This window comes from Aythya fuligula, chromosome 2 (assembly GCF_009819795.1).
Source record: "Aythya fuligula isolate bAytFul2 chromosome 2, bAytFul2.pri, whole genome shotgun sequence".
NCBI lineage: Eukaryota > Metazoa > Chordata > Aves > Anseriformes > Anatidae > Aythya > Aythya fuligula.
Window position 1 is genome coordinate 81,580,118 of NC_045560.1, and position 22,377 is coordinate 81,602,494.

General features: G+C 37.1%; 1 protein-coding gene across 2 annotated transcripts in view; it reads left to right on the top strand.

Annotated features, from left to right (window-relative positions):
* EXOC2 (exocyst complex component 2) overlaps positions 1-22,377 on the top strand; it is a 135,206-nt gene that overhangs the window by 85,863 nt on the left and 26,966 nt on the right. For both annotated transcript variants that reach the window (XM_032181287.1, XM_032181288.1), the window contains exons 20-23: positions 441-502; positions 1,409-1,475; positions 3,574-3,690; positions 11,449-11,590. In XM_032181287.1, the coding sequence (XP_032037178.1) occupies positions 441-502; positions 1,409-1,475; positions 3,574-3,690; positions 11,449-11,590 (388 nt within the window). The remainder of the gene's footprint in view (positions 1-440; positions 503-1,408; positions 1,476-3,573; positions 3,691-11,448; positions 11,591-22,377) is intronic.

The window sequence follows — 22,377 nt, forward strand, 5'->3', positions numbered from 1 at the left end:
AACCATATATATTTGAAATCAGGTAATAGCATGCTTTAGGCTTCCAAAACATTTTTATAGTATTCTCAGACAAGAAATCTTGAGTAAAAGCAAAAACTGGATTTTAGTGATGCTTCTGTGATGTTTACTTAAATACAACTCTTCAGATTGAACACGAAAATTATTAGCAATGCCTTCTTTGCAAATCATAGATTTTTATCATCATAGAATTTTAGCCATACTTGATGTAAATCACTTAGTTGGATGAAAACCACCTATTTTTTTGCCACAAGTAAAGAGTGTGATCCATATAAAATGTTTAGCTACTCTACTAATGTATATGAGGTTTAAGACAGTGAAAGTTGTTGATGATCGTTCTGCTTCTATTGACTGTAGTAAAAGTGAATTTGAGATTATTTTTCAGTTCTGACAGAAAATATGGATCGTACTTTGTTTCCTAGGTTTTCATAGACTGTTTGGAACTATTGAGTACCAAACCTGATGGTGACATAGATACAGCACAGTAAGTAAAATAAACATGACCCAACTGTAGCATTCTGAAATTGTGGGTGCAGGTCTCACATTTTGGTGGTGGTGGTGACTTTATCCCTCTGGTGTTACATATTTCATATTAATACTTTTGCCTCTGGCTAGTGTTGCTTACACTACAATTAGATACTTTTTATGCTAAAAATTGAGTGATATAAAGTAATAAATATTGTACAAGATAATTAATATGGTATTTGTTATATCATTTTTTTCAGTGACAGGCTTTGTAGTATGCTGTAGAAGCAAGTATGTTGTTTTTTTACATGACCTGACGTGGAATGAATTATCCTTGTCACTAAGTAATACCTACTCATGGAGACATAGCCACTGCCTTTTTTTTTCTTCTCTTCCATTTCAACTAGATATTGGTATTTCTGCTAAATTCTTGAAAGGTTGTTCCATAATTGCTCACCAGCCAGTTATTTTGGAGACCAAAGCAGTCAGAATAGCCTGGGTTTTCAGAGCACAAATAATTTTTGTGAAATGTTGGAGAGTTGGCAAATATTACTACCCACAATATGCATTAGAATGAGGCCAATTAACTGTGTTCCCAATACTATTTTTATTTGCTATTTGGATGACTTTGATGGCTAGATAGGTGTAAAAATAGAGCAGAATCAAATAGAGCAAGCCAGAGAACTTGAAGACATTGAAAATGCTTTAAAGAAAGGTCTGCAGTACTGTCTGTCCACAAAGCTCTTGCGGGCTTTCTGGACATCTTAATGTGGGCTACTTTATTATCTTGTGTGAGGCAGGGGGTGATGCTGGGGTGTTGACACAAAATTCTAGTCTTTTGTTCCAACTGTTTATTTGAACTCATTATTCATGTATCAAATAGCTAAAATCACTGCACTACTCACAATTTAAACAATATTCCCAGTCTTTCAGTTGATGTTTCATCTCCAGATTTGTTTGGAAGCATTCATGAGGACTCGAGTCTTTCTTCAGTAAGTTTGACTTCTGTTTTTAAAAGCTGATGTGAAACTTAATAATTCTCAAAGTTCCAGGAAGGCGGTGTTTTTATTCTTTTATTCTTTTTTTTTAAATTTATTGTTTCAGATTTTTGAGGTTTCTTTTTTAGAGAGTAAGACGGTATTATAGAGGCATTTTCTAACATATACATTAAGAAATATATTTACAAGAATGTAAGATTACAAGGCTTGAGCATAAGGGTATTTTTTAAAAGCACCGTGTATGATATCTTAGTATACTATCTTAAAGTAAGTAATGAAGACAATTTTTGAAACCAGGCCCTCCTCAGAAATGGCACCATTAAAATCCGTGAAAATAGCACTAGCATTAAAACATCTGACGCTTTAACTTTTGACTTATTACCATGTTTTAAATGCTAAGAACTGGTCTGGTTATTAGATATTTTTAAAAATACATAGAGATATGGATAGTCAGTAATGTAGTTTTTCCCAAAAAACTTACATTGCTGAGTGTAAGTATTGATTATTTCTGTAACTTGTTTGTTTGTTGTTGCAGTTTTAAGAAATTGAAAAATTGTACTTTCACTTTGCTTAATATAATTTTTTCTAGAGGGGATGATGACATTTTTTTCAGATAGAAAAAAAATGTCCTTGTTACCTCGAAGAAACCTAGTAAGGAGCTCTTTTCAGGTTAATGCTAGTTGGTGCAGGTTTAAATGTTGTCAGAATCCTGGCGTTCCCTCCTTTACAAGAGCGGAGCAATGATTGTTCCCACTACAATAAACAATCACAGGTTGCAAAATCCAATATCTGAATTGCAGACTGTACTGATTTATAGTCTCTATCTTTCATTCTTACAACACATGGATTTCGATATTGATTGTTGACAAAATAATTTCTTGTGATTGTTCCGGCCTTTCTGCCACGTGTCATGGGTATGACCATTTTACATTAAAAAAATATATATATATTTTAGAAAATATTTGATTTCCATGGTTTCATATTTATTTTCTTCTATAAATCACAGAACACTGTCATTTCTGTTATGATTAACAAGAACAGAAAAAGTGAGTGACCATTCTAAGATTTGTCACTATTTGTAATATGCTTATTTGTCAATATTATATATACCAACACATGAGCGTTTAACGTAGTAGGCAACTGTACATCTCAGTACTCATCATCATATTGCTAGAAGACAAAACTGTCCGGAATTTTTCTGAGTCTGAAAGTCAACATCATTTTTAATCAGATCTCAACTATGATTATGCTGATTTCATTGCCAAATAATTCTGTTTGCAAAATATTTGTCATTGTTGATTCTGAACCCCCATCTGAGGTTGAAAATATTTTTCCATTAGTGGAAAGAAAAGGGAAGAGGGAAAAACAAATCTATTAAAGTAGTTCTATATCTTTAGTTGTCTCCTCATTGGAAACTATACCTTGTTGCACCAAGGTCAGGGAAAAGCAATTCTGATATCTCAACACCAGAGCATATTTGATCTTCTTGTAAAAAAAAAAAAAAAAAAAAAAAAAGTCATAGAAGAACAGAGATAAGTTATAACCATCTAGAATTTTTCAAATTTCATTGGGTACTTCAGAACTTTCCGTTATTTTAGAATGGGTGGGTATATCTGTGCCATACCTGTTTTATTTCTCTTGTTTTAGCCACCTTCATGTAAAGGTGAAGATGATCTTCAATTACATTTTATGATGGTCATAATTCTTAGCGTATTTCTTGAAACAAAGTAAAAGCCAGAAACAGCTTCCTGGAAAATTGTCCAAACCTAATTTTTGTACAGAAATCTTAACCACAGTTCTGTATTAGTCACAGTTATTCCAGTGAATGCTCCGGATCCTATAAGAAAAAGCATAGATGTTCAGTCATCATGCCTTATATTTACTCAGTTTTATTCACAAAAATATTACTAAACTCTGCTTTATTTATCAGCATGTCTATCACACACAGAGTCAATAAGATACTACACATTTAGTCGTGCTAAAATTTTGGTCATGCTGATACTTCTGGTTTTGGGTTGTTTTTTTGTTTGTTTGTTTGTTTGTTTTTCTTTTCTAATTGTTATACTCTTTCTCTTTTAAAACAAATTTTTAGGAACAAAGAGTTTTAATTGCACTCAGTAACTGCCGCTATCTGGAACGTCATACCTTCCTAAATATAGCTGAACATTTTGAGAAACATGGCTTTCAAGGTGTTGAAAAAATAACTCAAGTAAGTGAGAACACTGGAATGAAGTGTCATTGCTTGAAGGAAACGTTTGCACTTGTTTTATTTTCTGTGGGAATTAACTGCAAATGTTCCAATTTCTCTTGAGTGAGCCTTCTACATCTGAGTGGGACTCCAAACATCAGTTAGTTCATGGACACAACAATAATGATCATATGGTTGTATGCATTCTTATAAGGCTTAGGTAGCTAGTGTAGAAAATACGACTTCTTATTCAAGATTTGTATGTTCACGGGCAAAGCTTATCAGATTTCTCAGTAAAGCTGTTTAATGTCACAGTGTTTTCTTAATGCAGAGGATAAAAGATCATTATCACAGAAATACACTTGATAGATTATTTCATCTGGCAATCTACATTACTGATAGCTGTTGTTCATAAACTAGTTCAGGTTTTTTGTTGTGTGTTTTTTTTTGTGTGTGTGTTTTTTTCTTTTTCAAAGAACGAAAATGTCAAAGTGGGCGGCAGTAGCTGTCTCATTTTCCTGCCTTTTTGTAAAGATTAATCATTTTTTATGAGAAATGTTGTGACTTAATCCTTAGGACCATAAAGTTGGTGTATTTCCAGAAACATTTGTTGATTGGAAGTAAAATGTTATCTCTTCCAGTATAGAGTAAAATATTTCACTTGAACTGATGTTTCTACTATATAGTACATCCCTAGTCCTCTTCTGTCTGAATGTTTGATTTTTTGTGGCTGAAGTTATTTTGAATAGCATTTAAGCGTGGCTGATATGATTTGTATTGATAATGCAGTATATGAAATTACTCTGGATATCATCATTCTTTGATGCTGAGACAATCAAGAGTTGAGCTACAAACAATGTTGACAATATAGGCAAATGAGACGTGCTATGTATTCAATACTCTGTCTTGTACAGCCACATCACAGTATTGCCTTTAAATATCTGGTAGGTTTCCAAATAACAAAATTCAAATTTTGAAGTCACAGATTAATTTCAAATTTATTTTAGCCCTTGGAAAACACGGACTGATGCAGTCCTGAATATCTGGTAACAAATCAGGAGATAATGCTATCTTGCAGGGTTTGGATAATCAAATAGTATCATCTTAAGATGGCAATTGTTGAAACCTTCATTAATTTTAAGAGATGTTATAAGTTCACAGAGGTTTAGGAGGATTGGATGCTTTTTTCAGTTTTTTTGTTATGCCACTTAGCTTTCTCTGTCTCTTAGTTTATTAATTATTTATTAGGTTAAAAAAAATACAGCAAGGAATTGGCATTTTCTTGAAAGATATAATTTGCTGTTATCTGAGGAGACTTGAAACAAAACTATATATTTCACTTATTAGCTTTGTAAATTGAAATTTTTAAATTTTGTAAATTAAATTGAACTTTGTATTTTATGTTGGAAAAAACTATTTGTTAGGTTGTGGGTTTTTTTCCAATTAGAAGGGAAATCATTATTATCCCATATTTTGAAGAGAAAAAAAAAAAAGTAAAGTGATAATCAAGGACATTTTCTTACATTCTACGTATTTATCTCTTTTTTTTTTTTTTTTTTTTTTTTGATTTCCACAGGTGCAAATAGCTAAGTTATATAAGAATGGCCAAATGGCCCTTTGTTTTAATGCATGCCATCTTTGCACATACTTAGAACATTCACCAGTAATTTTATTTAATTTCTACATAGCTGTTTTACAATTGCTCTTCCGTGGTGATTTTCTCATCAGTTTATTCAGGTAGCAACTGGAATAAAATGTGTGCATCCCAAGATAGTTATCACAGCTTCTTGATTAAGCTTCTGAATATAATTCTCTCCAAAGTTCTGGTGTTCAGATTGTGTAGAGTAGTTACTAAGATAAAGGCTCAAAATGGCTTTAATACAAAAATTGAAATAGAAGTTCACAGCAGAAATAAATCAATAAGAGAATTGTGCATTTTTATAAAAATACATTTTATATTTTACTCCCCCTACTTGGGAGTCAGGAAAATGAGTATACACAATGGATGTTGTTGAGGACATCTCCTCCCCTTCACACTCCATCCAGGGCGCAAAATAACATTCAGATGAATTGTTCTATCTTGTAACCTTTCCAGCAGCTGAAAAACAAGGTTACCCTCCATTATCTTAATTGTGCACTGAATATGAAACAGGTTGAAGTGAACTAATGAGAAGGGAAGAGAAGGGAAGAGGGAAGAGGGAAGAGGGAAGAGGGAAGAGGGAAGAGGGAAGAGGGAAGAGGGAAGAGGGAAGGGAAGGGAAGGGAAGGGAAGGGAAGGGAAGGGAAGGGAAGGGAAGGGAAGGGAAGGGAAGGGAAGGGAAGGGAAGGGAAGGGAAGGGAAGGGAAGGGAAGGGAAGGGAAGGGAAGGGAAGGGAAGGGAAGGGAAGGGAAGGGGGAAGGGAAGGGAAGGGAGAAGGGAAGGGAAGGGAGAAAAGAGAAGAGAAAAGAGAAGAGAAGAGAAGAGAAGAGAAGAGAAGAGAAGAGAAGAGAAGAGAAGAGAAGAGAAGAGAAGAGAAGAGAAGAGAAGAGAAGAGAAGAGAAGAGAAGAGAAGAGAAGAGAAGAGAAGAGAAGAGAAGAGAAGAGAAGAGAAGAGGAAAAAGGAGAGAAAAAAGAACCTGTAGTGAACATACATATGCTCTTTTTATTGAGTGACTGCAGAAGTAGAAGGTGGCATCATTTAATTCTAGAACACTTCATTCAAAGCAGTTCCACAGGTCCTTTGAATGGTGAATGTTGATGGGAACTTCCCACTGGAAGTTGTATCCTTCCACCCTTGACTCATACCTAAGCTGAAATAGTCTACAGATTCGTACTCTCCTTAATCATAAGAAATTGGAGTGAAATATCTTTTGAAACTCATTCCAGGTTTACATTTCTGCAGTTTTGTGTAAGGGGTTTAAAATAGGGTTTAGTGAGATTGCAGTGCATTTTTGAATGTTTTCTTTTTCAAGTCTTAAGTGTCAACAGGCTGTGAGGTAGAAAAGGAAGTAGGAGAAGGTAGTCTTGATTCCTTGCTTGGAGCCAAATTCTCAGTGCTTTATGAAAATCCTGTGCTCAGGATATATAGATCTTCTTGTGACATATTAGAGGAGGTTCATCAGATAGAAAACCAGGAAAGTGGTGATCTCTGTTACTTCTGATCACTAACTTCTCCACCCCAACTTTGCTGAACCCAGCAGATTCTTTGATCTCATTAATACCTCTACTTTCCCATGCGCTCATGAGCTCATTCCTGAAGGCTTATCTGTCTGTCTATTCCTGACTCAGAAATTGCACGTTACTTTTCTCCTCATTTGGCAATATACAGGTGTGCCAAAGGAGAACACAGTTTAGAAACATCCACAGAATCACAGAATCACAGAATTTTCTAGGTTGGAAGAGACCTCAAGGTCATCGAGTCCAACCTCCAACCTAACGCTAACAGCCCTCCACTAAACCATATCCCTAAGCTCTACATCTAAACGTCTTTTGAAGACTTCCAAGGATGGTGACTCCACCACTTCCCTGGGCAGCCTGTTCCAATGCCTCACAACCCTTTCAGTGAAGAAGTTCTTCCTAACATCTAGCCTAAAACTCCCCTGGCTCAACTTAAACCCATTCCCCCTTGTCCTGTCACCAGGCACGTGGGAGAACAGGCCAACCCCCACCTCGCTACAGCCTCCCTTGAGGTACCTAAAAAGAGCGATAAGGTCGCCCCTGAGCCTCCTCTTCTCCAGGCTGAACAAGCCCAGCTCCCTCAGCCGCTCCTCGTAGGACTTGTTCTCCAGGCCCCTCACCAGCTTCGTCGCCCTTCTCTGCACCCGCTCAAGCACCTCGATGTCCTTCTTGTAGCGAGGGGCCCAAAACTGAACACAGTACTCGAGGTGCGGCCTCACCAGAGCTGAGTACAGGGGGACGATCACCTCCCTAGCCCTGCTGGTCACGCTGTTCCTAATACAAGCCAGGATGCCGTTGGCCTTCTTGGCCACCTGAGCACACTGCTGGCTCATATTCAGCCGACTGTCCACCATCACTCCCAGGTCCTTCTCTGCCTGGCAGCTTTCCAACCATTCCTCTCCCAGCCTGTAGCTCTGCTTGGGGTTATTGCGCCCCAGGTGCAGGACCCGGCACTTGGCCTTGTTGAACTTCATGCAGTTGACCTCAGCCCATCGGTCCAGCCTATCCAGATCCTCCTGCAGAGCTTTCCTACCCTCAAGCAGATCGACACACGCACCTAACTTGGTGTCATCTGCGAACTTACTGAGGGTGCACTCGATGCTCTCGTCCAGATCATCGATGAAGATATTAAAGAGGACCGGCCCCAGCACCGAGCCCTGGGGGACGCCACTAGTGACTGGCCTCCAACTGGACTTGGCTCCATTCACCACGACTCTTTGGGCCCGGCTATCCAGCCAGTTTCTAACCCAACGAAGCGTGCGCCAGTCCAAGCCAAGAGCAGCCAGTTTCTTGAGGAGAATGCTGTGGGAGACGGTGTCAAAAGCCTTGCTGAAGTCAAGGTAGACCACATCCACAGCCTTTCCCTCATCCACCCAGCGCGTCACTCTGTCATAGAAGGAGATCAGGTTCGTCAGGCATGACCTGCCTTTCATAAAGCCATGCTGACTGGGCCTGATCGCCTGCTTCCCCTTCAAGTGCTGCATGATGACTCTCAGGAGGATCTGCTCCATGAGCTTTCCTGGCACTGAGGTCAAACTGACAGGCCTGTAGTTTCCTGGGTCAGCCCTCCGGCCCTTCTTGTAGATGGGCGTCACGTTTGCTAGCCGCCAGTCGATTGGGACCTCCCCCGATAGCCAGGACTGTTGATAAATGATGGACAGCGGCTTGGCCAGCTCCTCTGCCAGTTCCCTCAGTACCCTTGGGTGGATCCCATCCGGCCCCATCGACTTGTGCACATCTAAGTGCCGTAGTAGGTCACCAACCAGTTCTTCATGGATAATGAGGGCCACATCCTGCTCCCCATCCCCTTCCACCAGCTCAGGGTACTGAGTATCCAGAGAACAACCGGTATTGCCGCTAAAGACTGAGGCAAAGAAGGCATTGAGCACCTCCGCCTTTTCCTCATCTCTTGTAACTAAGTTTCCCCCCGCATCCAGTAAAGGATGGAGATTCTCCTTAGTCCTCCTTTTTGTGTTGATGTATTTATAGAAACGTTTTTTGTTATCTTTAACGGCAGTAGCCAGATTGAGCTCCAGATGAGCTTTGGCCTTCCTAATTTTGTCCCTGCACAGCCTCGCTACTTCTTTAAAGTCCTCCTTAGTGGCCTGCCCACTTTTCCAAAGCTTATAAACCCTCTTTTTTCTCCTAAGATCAAGCCACAATTCTCTGTTGAGCCAGGCCGGTCTTCTTCCCCGCCAGCTCGTCTTTGGGCACGTGGGAACAGACCGTTCCTGCGCCATTAAGACTTCCCTCTTGAAGAGCGCCCAGCCTTCCTGGACCCCTCTGCCCTTCAGAACCGCCTCCCAAGGGACTCTACCAACCAGTGTCCTGAGCAGCTCAAAGTCAGCCCTCCGAAAGTCCAATACAGCGGTTTTACTGGTCCCCTTCCTGGCCTCGCCAAGAATAGTGAACTCCACCATTGCGTGGTCACTCTGCCCTAGACAGCTCCCGACGATCACGTCCTCCACCAGTCCTTCTCTGTTTGTGAAGAGAAGGTCTAGCGGGGCACCTCCCCTGGTAGGCTCACTAACCAGCTGCGTCAGGAAGCTATCTTCCACGCTCTCCAGAAACCTCCTAGACTGCTTTCTCAGGGCTGTGTTGTGCTTCCAGGATATGTCAGGGAAGTTGAAGTCCCCCACGAGTACAAGAGCTGATGATTTTGCAACCTCTGTCAGCTGCCTGTAGAATTCCTCATCCGTCTCCTCATCCTGGTTCGGCGGTCTATAGCAGACCCCGACCAGGACACTAGCCTTGTTGTCCCTGCCGATCCTAACCCAAAGGGACTCGACCTTGTCATTCCCAACCTCGAGTTCTACAACCTCGAAAGACTCTCTAATATAGAGAGCCACACCACCACCCCTTCTATGCTGCCTGTCCCTTCTATAGAGCTTATAGCCAGGCATTGCAGCACTCCAGTCATGAGACTGGTCCCACCACGTCTCCGTGATGGCAACCAAGTCGTAGCCTGCCTGCCGCACGATGGCTTCCAGCTCCTCCTGTTTGTTACCCATGCTGCGTGCATTGGTGTAGATGCACTTCATCTGGGCCATTGCCTTATCCTCCGGCCTTGCCATTGTTCCCCCTGGCACAGCCCCAACAATCCTAGCCTCAGCCCCATCCCCCTTCCTACCTAGTTTAAAGCCCTCTCTTAAAGCCATGCAATGAAGAAGCTTTATCCTTAATTCTGCAGCTTGTAGCATTAAACCTTTTGTCTGTTCTTCACAGAGAAAAGAATGATAAGAAGTTGGTGTTCTTTTCTTTCTTTCTCCTTCTGAATTCCCACTTTTGTCTAGAGCCCTGCTCTGCGTCCTCATATTTACAACCCTGTTGTTTCTGCAAATTATCCTATTATATAAATCTGCCTTTTTCCATACTGGTTGAGGAAAATGAGCAGTAGTTTAAAGCTTTGCTTTTCTATTTCTTAAGCTCTTACACATAAACATAAATACATTTAACCAGAACTCACATGATATTTTCAGTGTATTGTGTTATTTAGCATACATTGCCGTACTAAGATACTGACTTTCTACTTTAACATTTTATGATATGGGTTGTGTTCCAGAATTGCTTTAGAAGCTGTAGCTATAGAAGAGTAACTATGTTTAAAACTATGTTTAATAAAATAGCATTGTATATTGGTCTGTTCTCCCACGTGCCTGGTGACAGGACGAGGGGGAATGGGCTTAAGTTGTGCCAGGGGAGTTTTAGGTTGGATCTTAGGAAGAACTTCTTTACCGAAAGGGTTGTTAGACATTGGAACAGGCTGCCCAGGGAAGTGGTGGAGTCACCATCCATAGAAGTCTTTAAAAGATGTTTAGATGTAGAGCTTAGGGATATGGTTTAGTGGGGACTGTTAGTGTTAGGTCAGAGGTTGGACTCGATGATCTTGAGGTCTCTTCCAACCTAGAAATTCTGTGATTCTGTGATTCTGTATAAAATCTAAAGCTGTTAATGTACAACGAACAAATTGTACATACCCCTTTAGCTTTCAGTGTGGCTAAGTGTTGTGAAGTACTAAAAAATGCATTGAGAGCTGTTAAATAGAATTCTGCAGGTGTTCGTGAGCTGCAGCTTATGCATCTGTTGCATGGAGATGCCTTGGAGTCAGGAAGTTCACGTGCATGGTTTCAGAAGTCAGAAGCTCCTTAATGTATGCATTTTCAAGTACACAGCTGATAATGAGAAATTGTAACGTTACAGTTGGTAGATTTTAAGTATCCTAAGAAAATCTTCATGTTTTATGAAAATAATTATTATCGACATATTTTAAAACATTGGCAAAATTCAGTTGTTTACTTGGTGGAAGATCAAGACCTCTGGACAGGCAGAAGAAAATCATGCCAGCAGACAGTTATAGAATGATCTGCCTGCTTTGATATTTCATGGACCTTTCCCAAAAAAACTTGTTGCTGAGCACCATCAGGAAAGATTTTATAGTGGCTAGGATGGACAGAGGATATGGAATTTCCTACTTTTCTTTTTTTAATAGGTATTTATGAACTGAAAAGTGTAAGTAATTGCTACTCTCTACTGAAAATTAAAGACGATATTCTAACATTTTTGCGTATGTAATTTAATTCATATAATTAATGACTATATATGTTTTGATTGTTTGGTTTTAGGTTAGTATGGAATCCTTGAAAGAGCTGGATCAGAGACTGTTTGAAATGTACATTGAATCCAAGGCAGATCCTATAGTTGGGTCATTAGAACCTGGCATTTACGCAGGATATTTTGACTGGAAAGATTGTCTTGTTCCAGCAGGTAAATATCTGCTTATTAAACTCTGAAATTATTTTAACAGTGATTGATAGGAATTAAAATATACTGTACAATTAAAAACTTTTCTCTAGTCTGTTTTTAACTTTTGACAAGTTCTTATTATAAGTTTTTCTCACAGATTTTACTTAGTTCCTAAATAATTTTTGAAATACCCCTGAATGATTAAAGCAGCTTTTATCATTGATAATATCTTTAATGGTTGTTTTTTGTGATTATTTTGCTTCATTGCTTATATATAATAGAAATTATTATAAGAGACATCTTTGCTATTTTCTTATGAAATTCATTGAGATTGTTTGGAATTTTTTTCCAAAGAATCTGGCCACTTTGGTAATAGACATAATTACAGTTCTGAAAAGGTAAAATTATGAGCAAATGCATACTATAAAAGTAGTTCAGCAACAATTGTTAAACCATTGAAGAAGGGCAGGAATATGGTATTTAGAATGACTGAGATGTTAGTCATTTATTTAGGTGCTTTAAGAACCTCCATTTTAAGGAAGCATAATATGAATCTGATTTTTTTCAGCAGTGAATACTGTGCACGTTAACATTTAGGTCCTTTGAACATCGTATTTGTCATTTCTAAAACTAATCCAGCTAAATCACCATATGAATGTCTAGCTAATACGAAGTTGAAATTAGTTTTAGTAACAGTACTTGGAAGTTTGGAGGTGATCTACTATTAATTTTCAATAAATCAGTGATTGACGTGACAATTTGTACTTTCTTGGTTTGATTGTTTCTCAGAGTTGCATATAGCAAGCTTAGTAGAAATTCTGTGGTACTTTGATAGGGAGGTAATTACAAGAAGCACACTTGTAATCTGTGAATCAAGAGCTGCAGTGCTTGTTCACTGGGCTGTAAATACGCAAAAAACGTAGGGTTTGTTACTTTTGAGAAAAATATCTCTTTGATCTTTCGCTGTTACTTTTGTGCTTGGAATACATGTATATGCTCTAATACAATATACAGCAGAAATAACTTAAAATTTCATTTTGTTCATTCCAATTTATATATGAATAATGCATAATTTCTCATTGTGCTTGAAGTGTGTTTTTGCTTGACGTGATTGTATTCCCAAAAGCAATGAGAAAGTTTTGTCAGCTTTTTACGTGCTCAGTTCCCGATTCAGTGCATTGGGATCTACTTATGCGACTCACACTACCTTTAGGATTGTTTTGTAGTATTTTTTTCATTTAAAGAGAATACCAAACTTCTATTAGAGGTGTGCCTTGGTCCGTTTATTTTCCAGATCGTTGTTGGTTTTACATACTTTATCTGCATCTTTTTCCCAAAATTCAAAGTGAAGGTGGTGTATATTAGCCTTCTGTGCATGTCGTAGTGTTGCACAACAGGTGTCAATTTAAAGTGATAAAAAAGTTTTTCTGTTAATCCACAAAGTAAAGGTGTTAAGAAGAACATGTAGTCACTTCTTTACAAACTTCACCTTGATGATCCATCTTTCAGATGGATAAATCCTGTCAGTTGTACTGTATTGAATATTGGTATAACAAGTGTGACTTTAGCTTCAGTTTGTCTGCCTTTTGCCATAATTATATGATCTTGAAAATATGTGGGGATCTGAAGATAAAGTTAGTGACTGGGAAAACCTTCCTTTTGGATGAGGTAAATGGACTTAATTATTGAAGAGGACTAAAAACAAACAACCTCTTCATGGGGCACATGCAAATCTGACTTAATCTTGTACTCAACCAAAAAAAAATAGATCAGCAATCATATAGCTGATTTTTACAATAAACTTTTTGTCATAAACAAAATGAAATTGTACAGCAAAATTATATTTGAGAAAATGTACCCTTATATAATCTAAAAGATGCAGTACATTGCAGTACTGACATGCCATCTTTTTTTTTCCTTGAGAGGAAAATGAAAAAAGAAAAAAAACTAGAATTAATCTTTAAGTATAACATGAAAAGTGTCGACATTATTAAACTAAAATAGGATACAGATGACTGGGAATGGTCATAACCAAGTCGAGCATACTCAAGGACTCATTAAAAGATCAACACAATAGTTTGGTGATGAAAAAAATGCATGTATCTAGTGGAAGTTAGCATCTGTGTTTCGGTAGTCTTTATGGCTGCAAAACTTAAAAATTTGATTTGAGTCATTTGGCCGGTTTAGATCTTGATTTTTGTAGCCTTGATTTTAAAAAAGGAAAGTGTTGATGGTGTTGGCAAGGCAAAACATTTAGGTGTCAGTTGTGTTCCTGAGGGGTGCTATAAATGGTATGTAGTATTGCATAGACAAAGTTATTTGGTGTTCATTAATGGATAAAACTAGTCTTGATAGCCAAGCCATGATAGTTTGCACTGAAGTTTTTTGTATGGTGTATTAGCTTTCAATTTTGTATTAGCTTTCAAATACGCTCGTTGTAGGATGAGGGTAAGTTTTGACAGTAACAGCTCTGATTTTAAAAGTAAGCAGTGGGAGAAGACATCAACTTGCCCATGTTTAAAAGATAAGGTAAGAATGTAAATAACTTCACTGTTATAGTCTGAAACTTTCAAGCATTCCATCTGGAGACTGAAAACTTGACCAGAGTTGGGGCCTATTGATGCCATGGATCAATGCAAAGGACATTTTGGAAAAAAATGTAACTATGAAAAATCTCAGGAATTGGTTAGAAATAACGTTTAAGAATTTCCTGATAATGTGGTAATCCAGCCCACAACTTAAATCCTGCAACTGTTCTGAACAATTGTGTTGGTCAAACACTAGCAAGTACTCTGTTCTTGATGCTCCCCCTGCTGTTACCTAGCAAAAGGAAGAAACTGGAAGCTTGAATTCAAATGCAGAGAACCAAATCTGGATTATCTAGGAAGATAATGGTTTTGGGTAGATGGAATTGTTCATGGGGAGAATATAAAAGTGGATAGAAAGTAGGGTGCCTGAAGTGGAAGCAACAGAGTGGAACAGAAAGATTGTGATAAAGACTGAGATCAACCAGGGAATGAAAGTGGGAAAAAGGGAGAAAATAGGCCTGGCTAAGCAAGGTAAACATAAATTAGGGTAGCGTTTAGAAATAGAATTAAGACAGGAACATATATATACAGCTATATCTATATCTACATATATATATATATATACAGATAAAAAGGGATGCTGCAAGCAACAGACAGCCCTGAAATGAAATGCAAATAAAAAGGCAAATTTCGTGTTTTCCATTCTGTTTTTCTGCTAGCTTTTTTTAAAAAAGCCAGTAAGAGTTTTTTGCAGAAAGCACACACAAAGACAGTCAAGTATAATTTAGTTTCCAAATAATAACATTATTTCCAACATGGGTACTTCTTCACATGGGACTTGCTTCACAAAATGGAGGCTGTTTTGAAGATAAAAATTGATTTTAAATTAACTGGATCTGTTACAGGCAAAAAATCTACCCTCAGCTGTAACAGATTTTGAAAAATCAATGAGGCATTAAATGGGAGGAAAAAATGGTGGAGGCAGGATTGTGTCCCTGCCTGTGCAGGGTTTTTCTGTTTTTTGTTGTTAACTCAGTTGAGCGTTTTTGTCTTTATTTGTAAAATGCCTTCTTTGAATCCTGTCTATTTGAACATTCATATTTAATATACTTGCCTGAAGTCTTGTAATATATCAACTATTCAGAAAAATCCTACCAAAAATCTTCATAGTCTATACTTTACGTCATTGATGCCCTTCCAGTAATTTGTCTGCAAGTATGGAGACACTATTTCCTTACATCACATAATTCATGGGAAAATGTAAGAATGGGAAATACTGTAATAAATGAACAGTTATGAAGAAGAAATTAGAATGAAATTAAGAAACCCATCTTTTTTGTAAATATGGAAAAACGTTTAATACTGAAGTTTTATACCCTGCTTCTCTCAGTGTGGGAAAAGCATATGGCCTGCTCTGTTAGGTAGTTGTCCTGTAATTATTAGATATTTACTTATACATATGTTTTTTGTTACAGTTTTAAATATAAGGGAGGGCAAATTGTTTGCATTGGGCAAATTTTAATTTAGCCTGTGTGCTAAAACTTTTATTACTTAGTTTTTCAATATATATGCCCTTTTCAATATGAAAGTTCTGAATGTCAGTAAGAACTTGTACACAATGCAATTATACATTTGTCCCTTTATTTTGATCTAAGGAGTAACTCACTGCTGGTGGTAAAAGGCAGCATGATTAACTTATTTATTGTTAATAAATAACTTCATTTAAATTTTCATTATAATTTCAATTTCAACTTCTGAGTCTTTACAACAAAGTCTTCAATTTTAACACGCAATAACAATGAAATCTTTTTTTTGCTTGAAACATTGTTCTAATTTAATGTATGTTTCTGACAGAATTAAGAGAGATGTAGGTGATAATGAGAAACATAGTGTTAAACAGTTGCCAGGTATGTTTTTTGATTATTTTTTGTTTTGTGTATAGAGGTCAATCATCTAGTTTGTCGTACAGGTTTTTTCCCCTCTACGTTCAATCTTTTTTGTTCTTATTTCATTGTGTTTTGTTTTGTTTGGTTGGTTGGTTTTTAATTTAATTTAAAATGCATATATTTCATCTCAGTCACCTGACAAGTAAAATCAAACTCTAATCTGTTCTGGATTCCAAGCCTAGGGCCTCTTGGAAGGTTAACGAAGAAGTTGTATTGTTTTGAATTTGGATAGAAAAGATTTCTGTGCACTGAAGTTTGTGCAGTACAAGCAAAAGTATTTGTAGTATAGGGGCCTTCAATCTTTTAGATGATCAATATGTGGTATGCATGCAAATGTCAAATAATTTTTAATAATGTGGTAAGGTTAATTATATTTTATTTGCTTATATACAACTACTACATACATTTGAGACTATAGTCAGTGTGGCTGTACTTACCACACTGTACTTGTTTATTTTTCTAAGGAATTCAAGTACAGTGATCCTTCATTATTTATGAAATGCTGGCCTGCTGTGCAGTCTAGGCAACATTCATTCAAGATTCACAGTATACAGAGTTGCAGAGGTTAGTCTACCAATCTTAAAATATGTATCTTCTGTGTTTCACTGGCATTTTTTGTAGTATTTAAAATTTTACATTGCATTGAAAGTTTCAGGTAATCTCACACTTTCATATGGAAGTTGGTTGTTTGTGGTTTTTTAGAAATTCGTTCTGTACTTGGCATAAACTGAGTATAGTAGAGTTAAATCTGAGTTTTATTTGTCACGGTAATGGAGAATTGTTTGAAACATTTCAAATATATCAAATGCCACTCTTACAGTAAAAGATTAAGTGCGTCAGATCTGCTAAATCAGATTTGATATACTTGTCACATCTCTTATCTGTTATTTGTCTAATTTAAAAATCTAATAAAAAATTTCTAATGGCAATAGCCTGATGAAAAGGTACTCAACAGTTAAAAATGAAATATCAAAAGGCATATTTAATTTGTACTTACACAGCGACATACTTGTCAACCCTAACTTTTCTTCTTTTGTTTAATTTGGGGCACCAGCACCCTGCTTACATTTAAGATGACAAGTGCATTTACATCTAAAAAACATTTGGATATAGTAGATTATTTTTTTTTTGAGAAATAGGCAATTACTTTTTGACTGAAATGCACAAAATAGTTTGGTTTTAAATCTCTGTAACCCTTTAGATTGCTTCTAACATATCAAATGAATGGTTTCAGAATTAATCTTACTCAGTTTAGATGATTTTGAATTCTCACAGATCAAACTAGTGATGCCCTGGGTTTAGGAATTGTCTTTCTTTTTGTTCTTAATAAAGCCAAATTCTGCTATTTCATTGCAGGGTTAAACAGAGAGAAAACAGTGGTGTTTTTTGCAGTTCTGTTACATATACAAAATAGATTATCTAACGTTTAAAAAATGTCTTATGCATTGGCAAATAAAGCTGCAAAAGGACTTGTCAGTTATGCTTTTTTTGTTGTTACAAAATGCTTGTTACCTGTTTGTGATGCAGTCATGGATATATTCCATTAGTTATTTATTTTCATCCAGCTCATGGACTAAAAGCAGAGGGTGCAGGCTGAAGCCTTACGTGCCTTACAGTTTGCCCATTCTTGCACTTTGTGCTTCATGTTTGTATTTCGTTTTACTGCAGCGTTTAAGTTGCATTTCAGAAAGTACAGGGTGTTCAGGGTCAGTGAGAGTGCCAACATTGGTAACTGAAAAGGGAACTTACCTTTAACTGCTAGCAACTGCAGCAGCAAGTGACTTTTTTTTTTCTTTTTTATCCAGCAGTTAAGTATAGTTGGGTCTTTTTTCTAAGTCCTGGAAGAACTGAGCTGCTGCCAGCTCATCTTGGAAGTGTGAAGGGAAAAAAACAGGGCTGCACAAAAGCATTTGAAAAAAAAAATTGCATATGTAGATATGCTGTGTGTTTGTGAAGAAACTTTTTTGAACACTAATGTTCTTATACACAGTACTTCTTATGTGCTGTTATTGTTATTCTTATGTGCTGTTATGCTGGTTTTGATTCAAACTAACTGCATTTACAACATACATTAATAAACTGATGTTTTATCATTATAGTGAAGAAATATTAACGATGCATCAACAATCAAAATCTTACTAGAATGAGTTGAATTCAAAATCCTTAAATGACATGTCAGCACATATGATACTCCATGTGTTGCATGACTGCTCTTTCTTCATCTGGCATATTACACATAATTCTTGACAGAGTAGAATGGTGTACTAAAACCTCAAAGTCAGCGGTATTCATACCATACCTGTTAAACTCATTTTGTAAAAAATAATAATAAAATAGAATAATAATTTGCTTCTTGATACATAAGCACAAACTTTAATGCATGTTTCAAAATACCTTCATTTGTGTAATTTCATTTTAACCTCAGATTTTTCTTCAATTTCACTTTCAGACCTTCACTTTTCATTACATTTCTTACTTCTGGCAACAGTGAGATTTCTTTAACATATTACGTTCGTGACTGAATTATTAATATTAAAGGTCATTCGAGCTGGGGAAATGGAGTGGACATCATACCTTCTCAGTCATAGGGAACAGTTACAAAAAGTGAGAACAAAAGAAACATCTGTTTCTCCAGTTTCCTGTAGCTTCTGCCAGGACATTTCTTTGATTTCTAGCTACTATAGAAATCCCAGTATCCATCCTGGATAGACATTTCATTCTCCATGTCTTCACCTGCTACACAGTGAGTTGCACTTGCATGTAAACTGCATTAGGTATCTTCTTGTTCCTCTGCACACATCTTAAATGAAAATTTTTCTGCTCCTAAAGACTTTTAGTCAAGCTTCTTGTTGGCTGCTCTCAGGAGACTCCTGACTCTAGGTGTGCAGGAATGCAGTAGGACTTCATCTGCAATTTAACAAGGTTACTTCTTATGTTTCGTCATGCTTTGCACATGTCTTTCTTTACTCACAGTTCTGTTTTATAACGTTTTCTTCCAGTAAGACTGCTAGTAGTTATGTACTAGACTGTCATCCATTTCTGTCCCGACTTCACTTTGGCTTTACCTGTCAGACCCATTCCTGCAATGTCTTGTGGCATTTCTGTCAGAGCTCAGCTGAAGACTGTGACTTGGGAATCAGGTTCCAAAACCACTTTATCTTTAGAGCTCATGTTTAAAAGTTGGAGAACCTGCATTCTTCTTAGACAAACTGCAAAATTTTGTGGCCAGTAAATCGTATTTTATTTTTAAAGCAGGAGTATTTTGAAAAGAAAAACAGTATAAACATTTTTCACGTGCAAATTTTTAAGGTGTAAGACAGGCTTCATGTATATTGCTTGAGGAACAGAAGGAGCACAAGATTGTATATCAAAAAAGGGATCTTACTGTGATTCTTTGATCAGACTGTAACCTGGTCTTGTAGATTGAGAATTTTCTGTTCATGTAACCTTTTAGTTGATGGTGATAGAAGTCACTGTAAATACCTAAATGAGATGATTGTTATCACAACTTCAGATATGTCAGTGATAGTAACGTCTGATCTGTGCCTTGTTTGAAGTAGAAAACTGGAAATTGGAATCTGTGGTAATGCAGAGAGGAGAAAGACCAAACATCTTTTCTCCTCTTCCACCACCTCCTAGTACATGCATGAATGAGGTGATACCACAAAGGTTTATAATGCCCCAGCCCATTCAACGTAGCATGAGTAATAATAAATCTTGTCATCACAAGAGTGATTCTCAGTCGTCTAACTCCTTGGCATAATGAATGCTTTCACATTAACCTGGCATTTGACAGGCAAATGCCTTTTTTTTTTTTTTTTTTTTTTTTTTTTTACCATTATTCCCTCTATTCTGTTTTCTTAGCTTATGGGCTGCACTAATTATTTTGGCCTGAGATCTAATTTAGCCTTTGCAGACACTTTGATTTTAGTAGAATATGGGGATAGTTTCATCCTATAAATTTAGCATGACCTTCAGTGTTTGCAGAATCCAGACTTCAGATAATAATCTCTTTGTGTCCATTTTCCCATAATATGTCACCGAGTCTTAGAATTCCAACATTCAGCAAATTATGACTGTTTATGTAGACCTGCATTTGACTGAAGAGTTCAAAGCTGTTTTCAATAAGGTGAGCTTATTACCAAACACGGACAGGTACCGCATCTTTGTGTAATATAAGCTCTAGAAAGTCTGTATTTTCTATTGAGGGGCAAAAGGACTTTTTCTTTCACCATTGCAACTGTTTGTAACTAGACAGCCAGCTTTCGTTTGTTTTTTTTTCCCTCCAGATTCAAAAACCAACATATTATTTATTATTGACTTGCACGTCTTTGTTGAGAACAAATTTGTGATAGCTAGAACAACTAGATTTTTTCACCCTATTTATACACCTGCCTTCCCAGAAGAGAAGAAAGAAATACGTGTATGCAAAGCCTTGTCTTTGCATAATAACACACTATACTGGAGCTGGCTTTGAACTTCCGAGAGCACCAAAACATTTCCTACTGAAAATCCATCAAGGAAACTGCCTTCGCTGAAGAAAGAGGCATTGTGAAATCAGACAGCTTCCTGAATACTTTCTTTTGGGTTCTGTATCTTCCAATTTTTAGGCATTTTAAATGTTTGGAAGCTAATGTATCAGATACGAGCTATGATCTTCAAAGTGTAATAGGTATTTATTTGCTAAAAGATATCAAGCATAGTTTAGCTTCATGTGTTTGTAAGCACATTATTTTCACTTTTTAAAGGGAGTTTAGAAGTTAATTTAAGGGATTTTATGTGATTTTTTTCTGATATGAAGGTCAGATATGGTAGGTTGCTTTCATAAGAGCAAACATTTTTGTCAGTTTGATCCCTTTAAAGTTGTCTTTTTCTTTGCTGGTGAAATACTCATCTAAGAGAAGAGGGTCATTTAGATTATCTCCTTTAATTAACCAGTAACTGCTCTTCACATGTTGGTTTTAGAAAATGCTTGACATAATTAAATGAACTAGTAAATATTTCCAAAGCTAGAGCTCTCTTTCTTGGAAATCATTCTGGGGGCATGAAGAAAACCTGCTGGGAATGGAGGAGAGGATCTTTTGTAGGAAAAGTCAGACCTTTATTCAAATCCAGCTTTTTCCTGGATGCTTCCCCTCCATATCATTTGGGTAGCCCCATGTCACTGTAACGAGGGAGGAAAAACTTTTGGAGCATGGGCAGGTTGGGTTTGTGGGTTGGGCAAATGACTAATTTTTGGAATGAATGAATGGGAGGGGTGGGAGTGGAAGAAGTTGTCAATATTTCAGGTGGGTTTGGGAGCCATAGCTGAAGACCAGGAAGGTAAGGGAGGTATGATGACTGCTTGTACAAAAAGGCAAAAGCTTAGAACTCCAAGTAAATAATTACTGTTACTCATACTTGTTTTTATTTGATTACGAGTTTGATTATAAGAAAAAAAATAAGATAAAATCTTGCCTTGGTTCTGAATGAGGTGTTTGAATGGGTGTTAGACTGCTCCTTTAATAGTTACCCTTAGAGGCTAGATTTGTATTATTTTCTTGATAATGCTCAATGTAACTTCTGCAATAGTAACTACAGAAGTAACTACTACAACAGTCTGAGGTGTAATGAAACAATCAGAGGGAAAGAAAGCTACATGCAAAAACTGTTTGTAGTCTCAAACTGTATTGGGTTGTCCCAGACTCCTCAGTTAGGCTTTTTACTTTGGGCTTACTCTCATCCTACAAAGATCTCTTTCCTCAGGTGTGCTCACTGTAGATGCTTTGCTATCTCTGCAGTAATATTTAGCAGAGTAATTCTTGCTGCTATAAAGAGCTTGGGACCATTCTCTTCTTGTATTCTGGAACTATGTGAAAGTCCCTTTGGCAATCTCTAACTGGAATCCAAAGGCATTCCTGCTTGCACTGCCGCTGCTTGGCTATCAGTTAGTCTGTGTGCCATGGTCTTTTGTATTGATGTAACTAATTTTTTACTCTATAGCATTTGGCTATATACATTTCAGAAATGTTAGTGAGATATCTCTTTTCTGCTATATTATATTTAAATGCATTTGCTCTTTTGGAACAGTTGCATTTTTTCATATTGTATCAGCACACAATTCGATTTCCCATTTTGAGACTGTCAGTGCTGCAGACAAAATCCTGTTGAAATAAAGACATCTGTTCTGAAAGTTGGGCTCAAGACAGCCTATGCTATAGAAACTAATGCAGTAGAAACTGGGGAACAGTTTAGCAGATCATATGAAGGCCATGCTCACAGTTTTAGACGTGTGTGTGCACGGGAGCACTTTGAAGTGAAGAAGCATTTACAGGTCTCAATATTTGGGAAACTT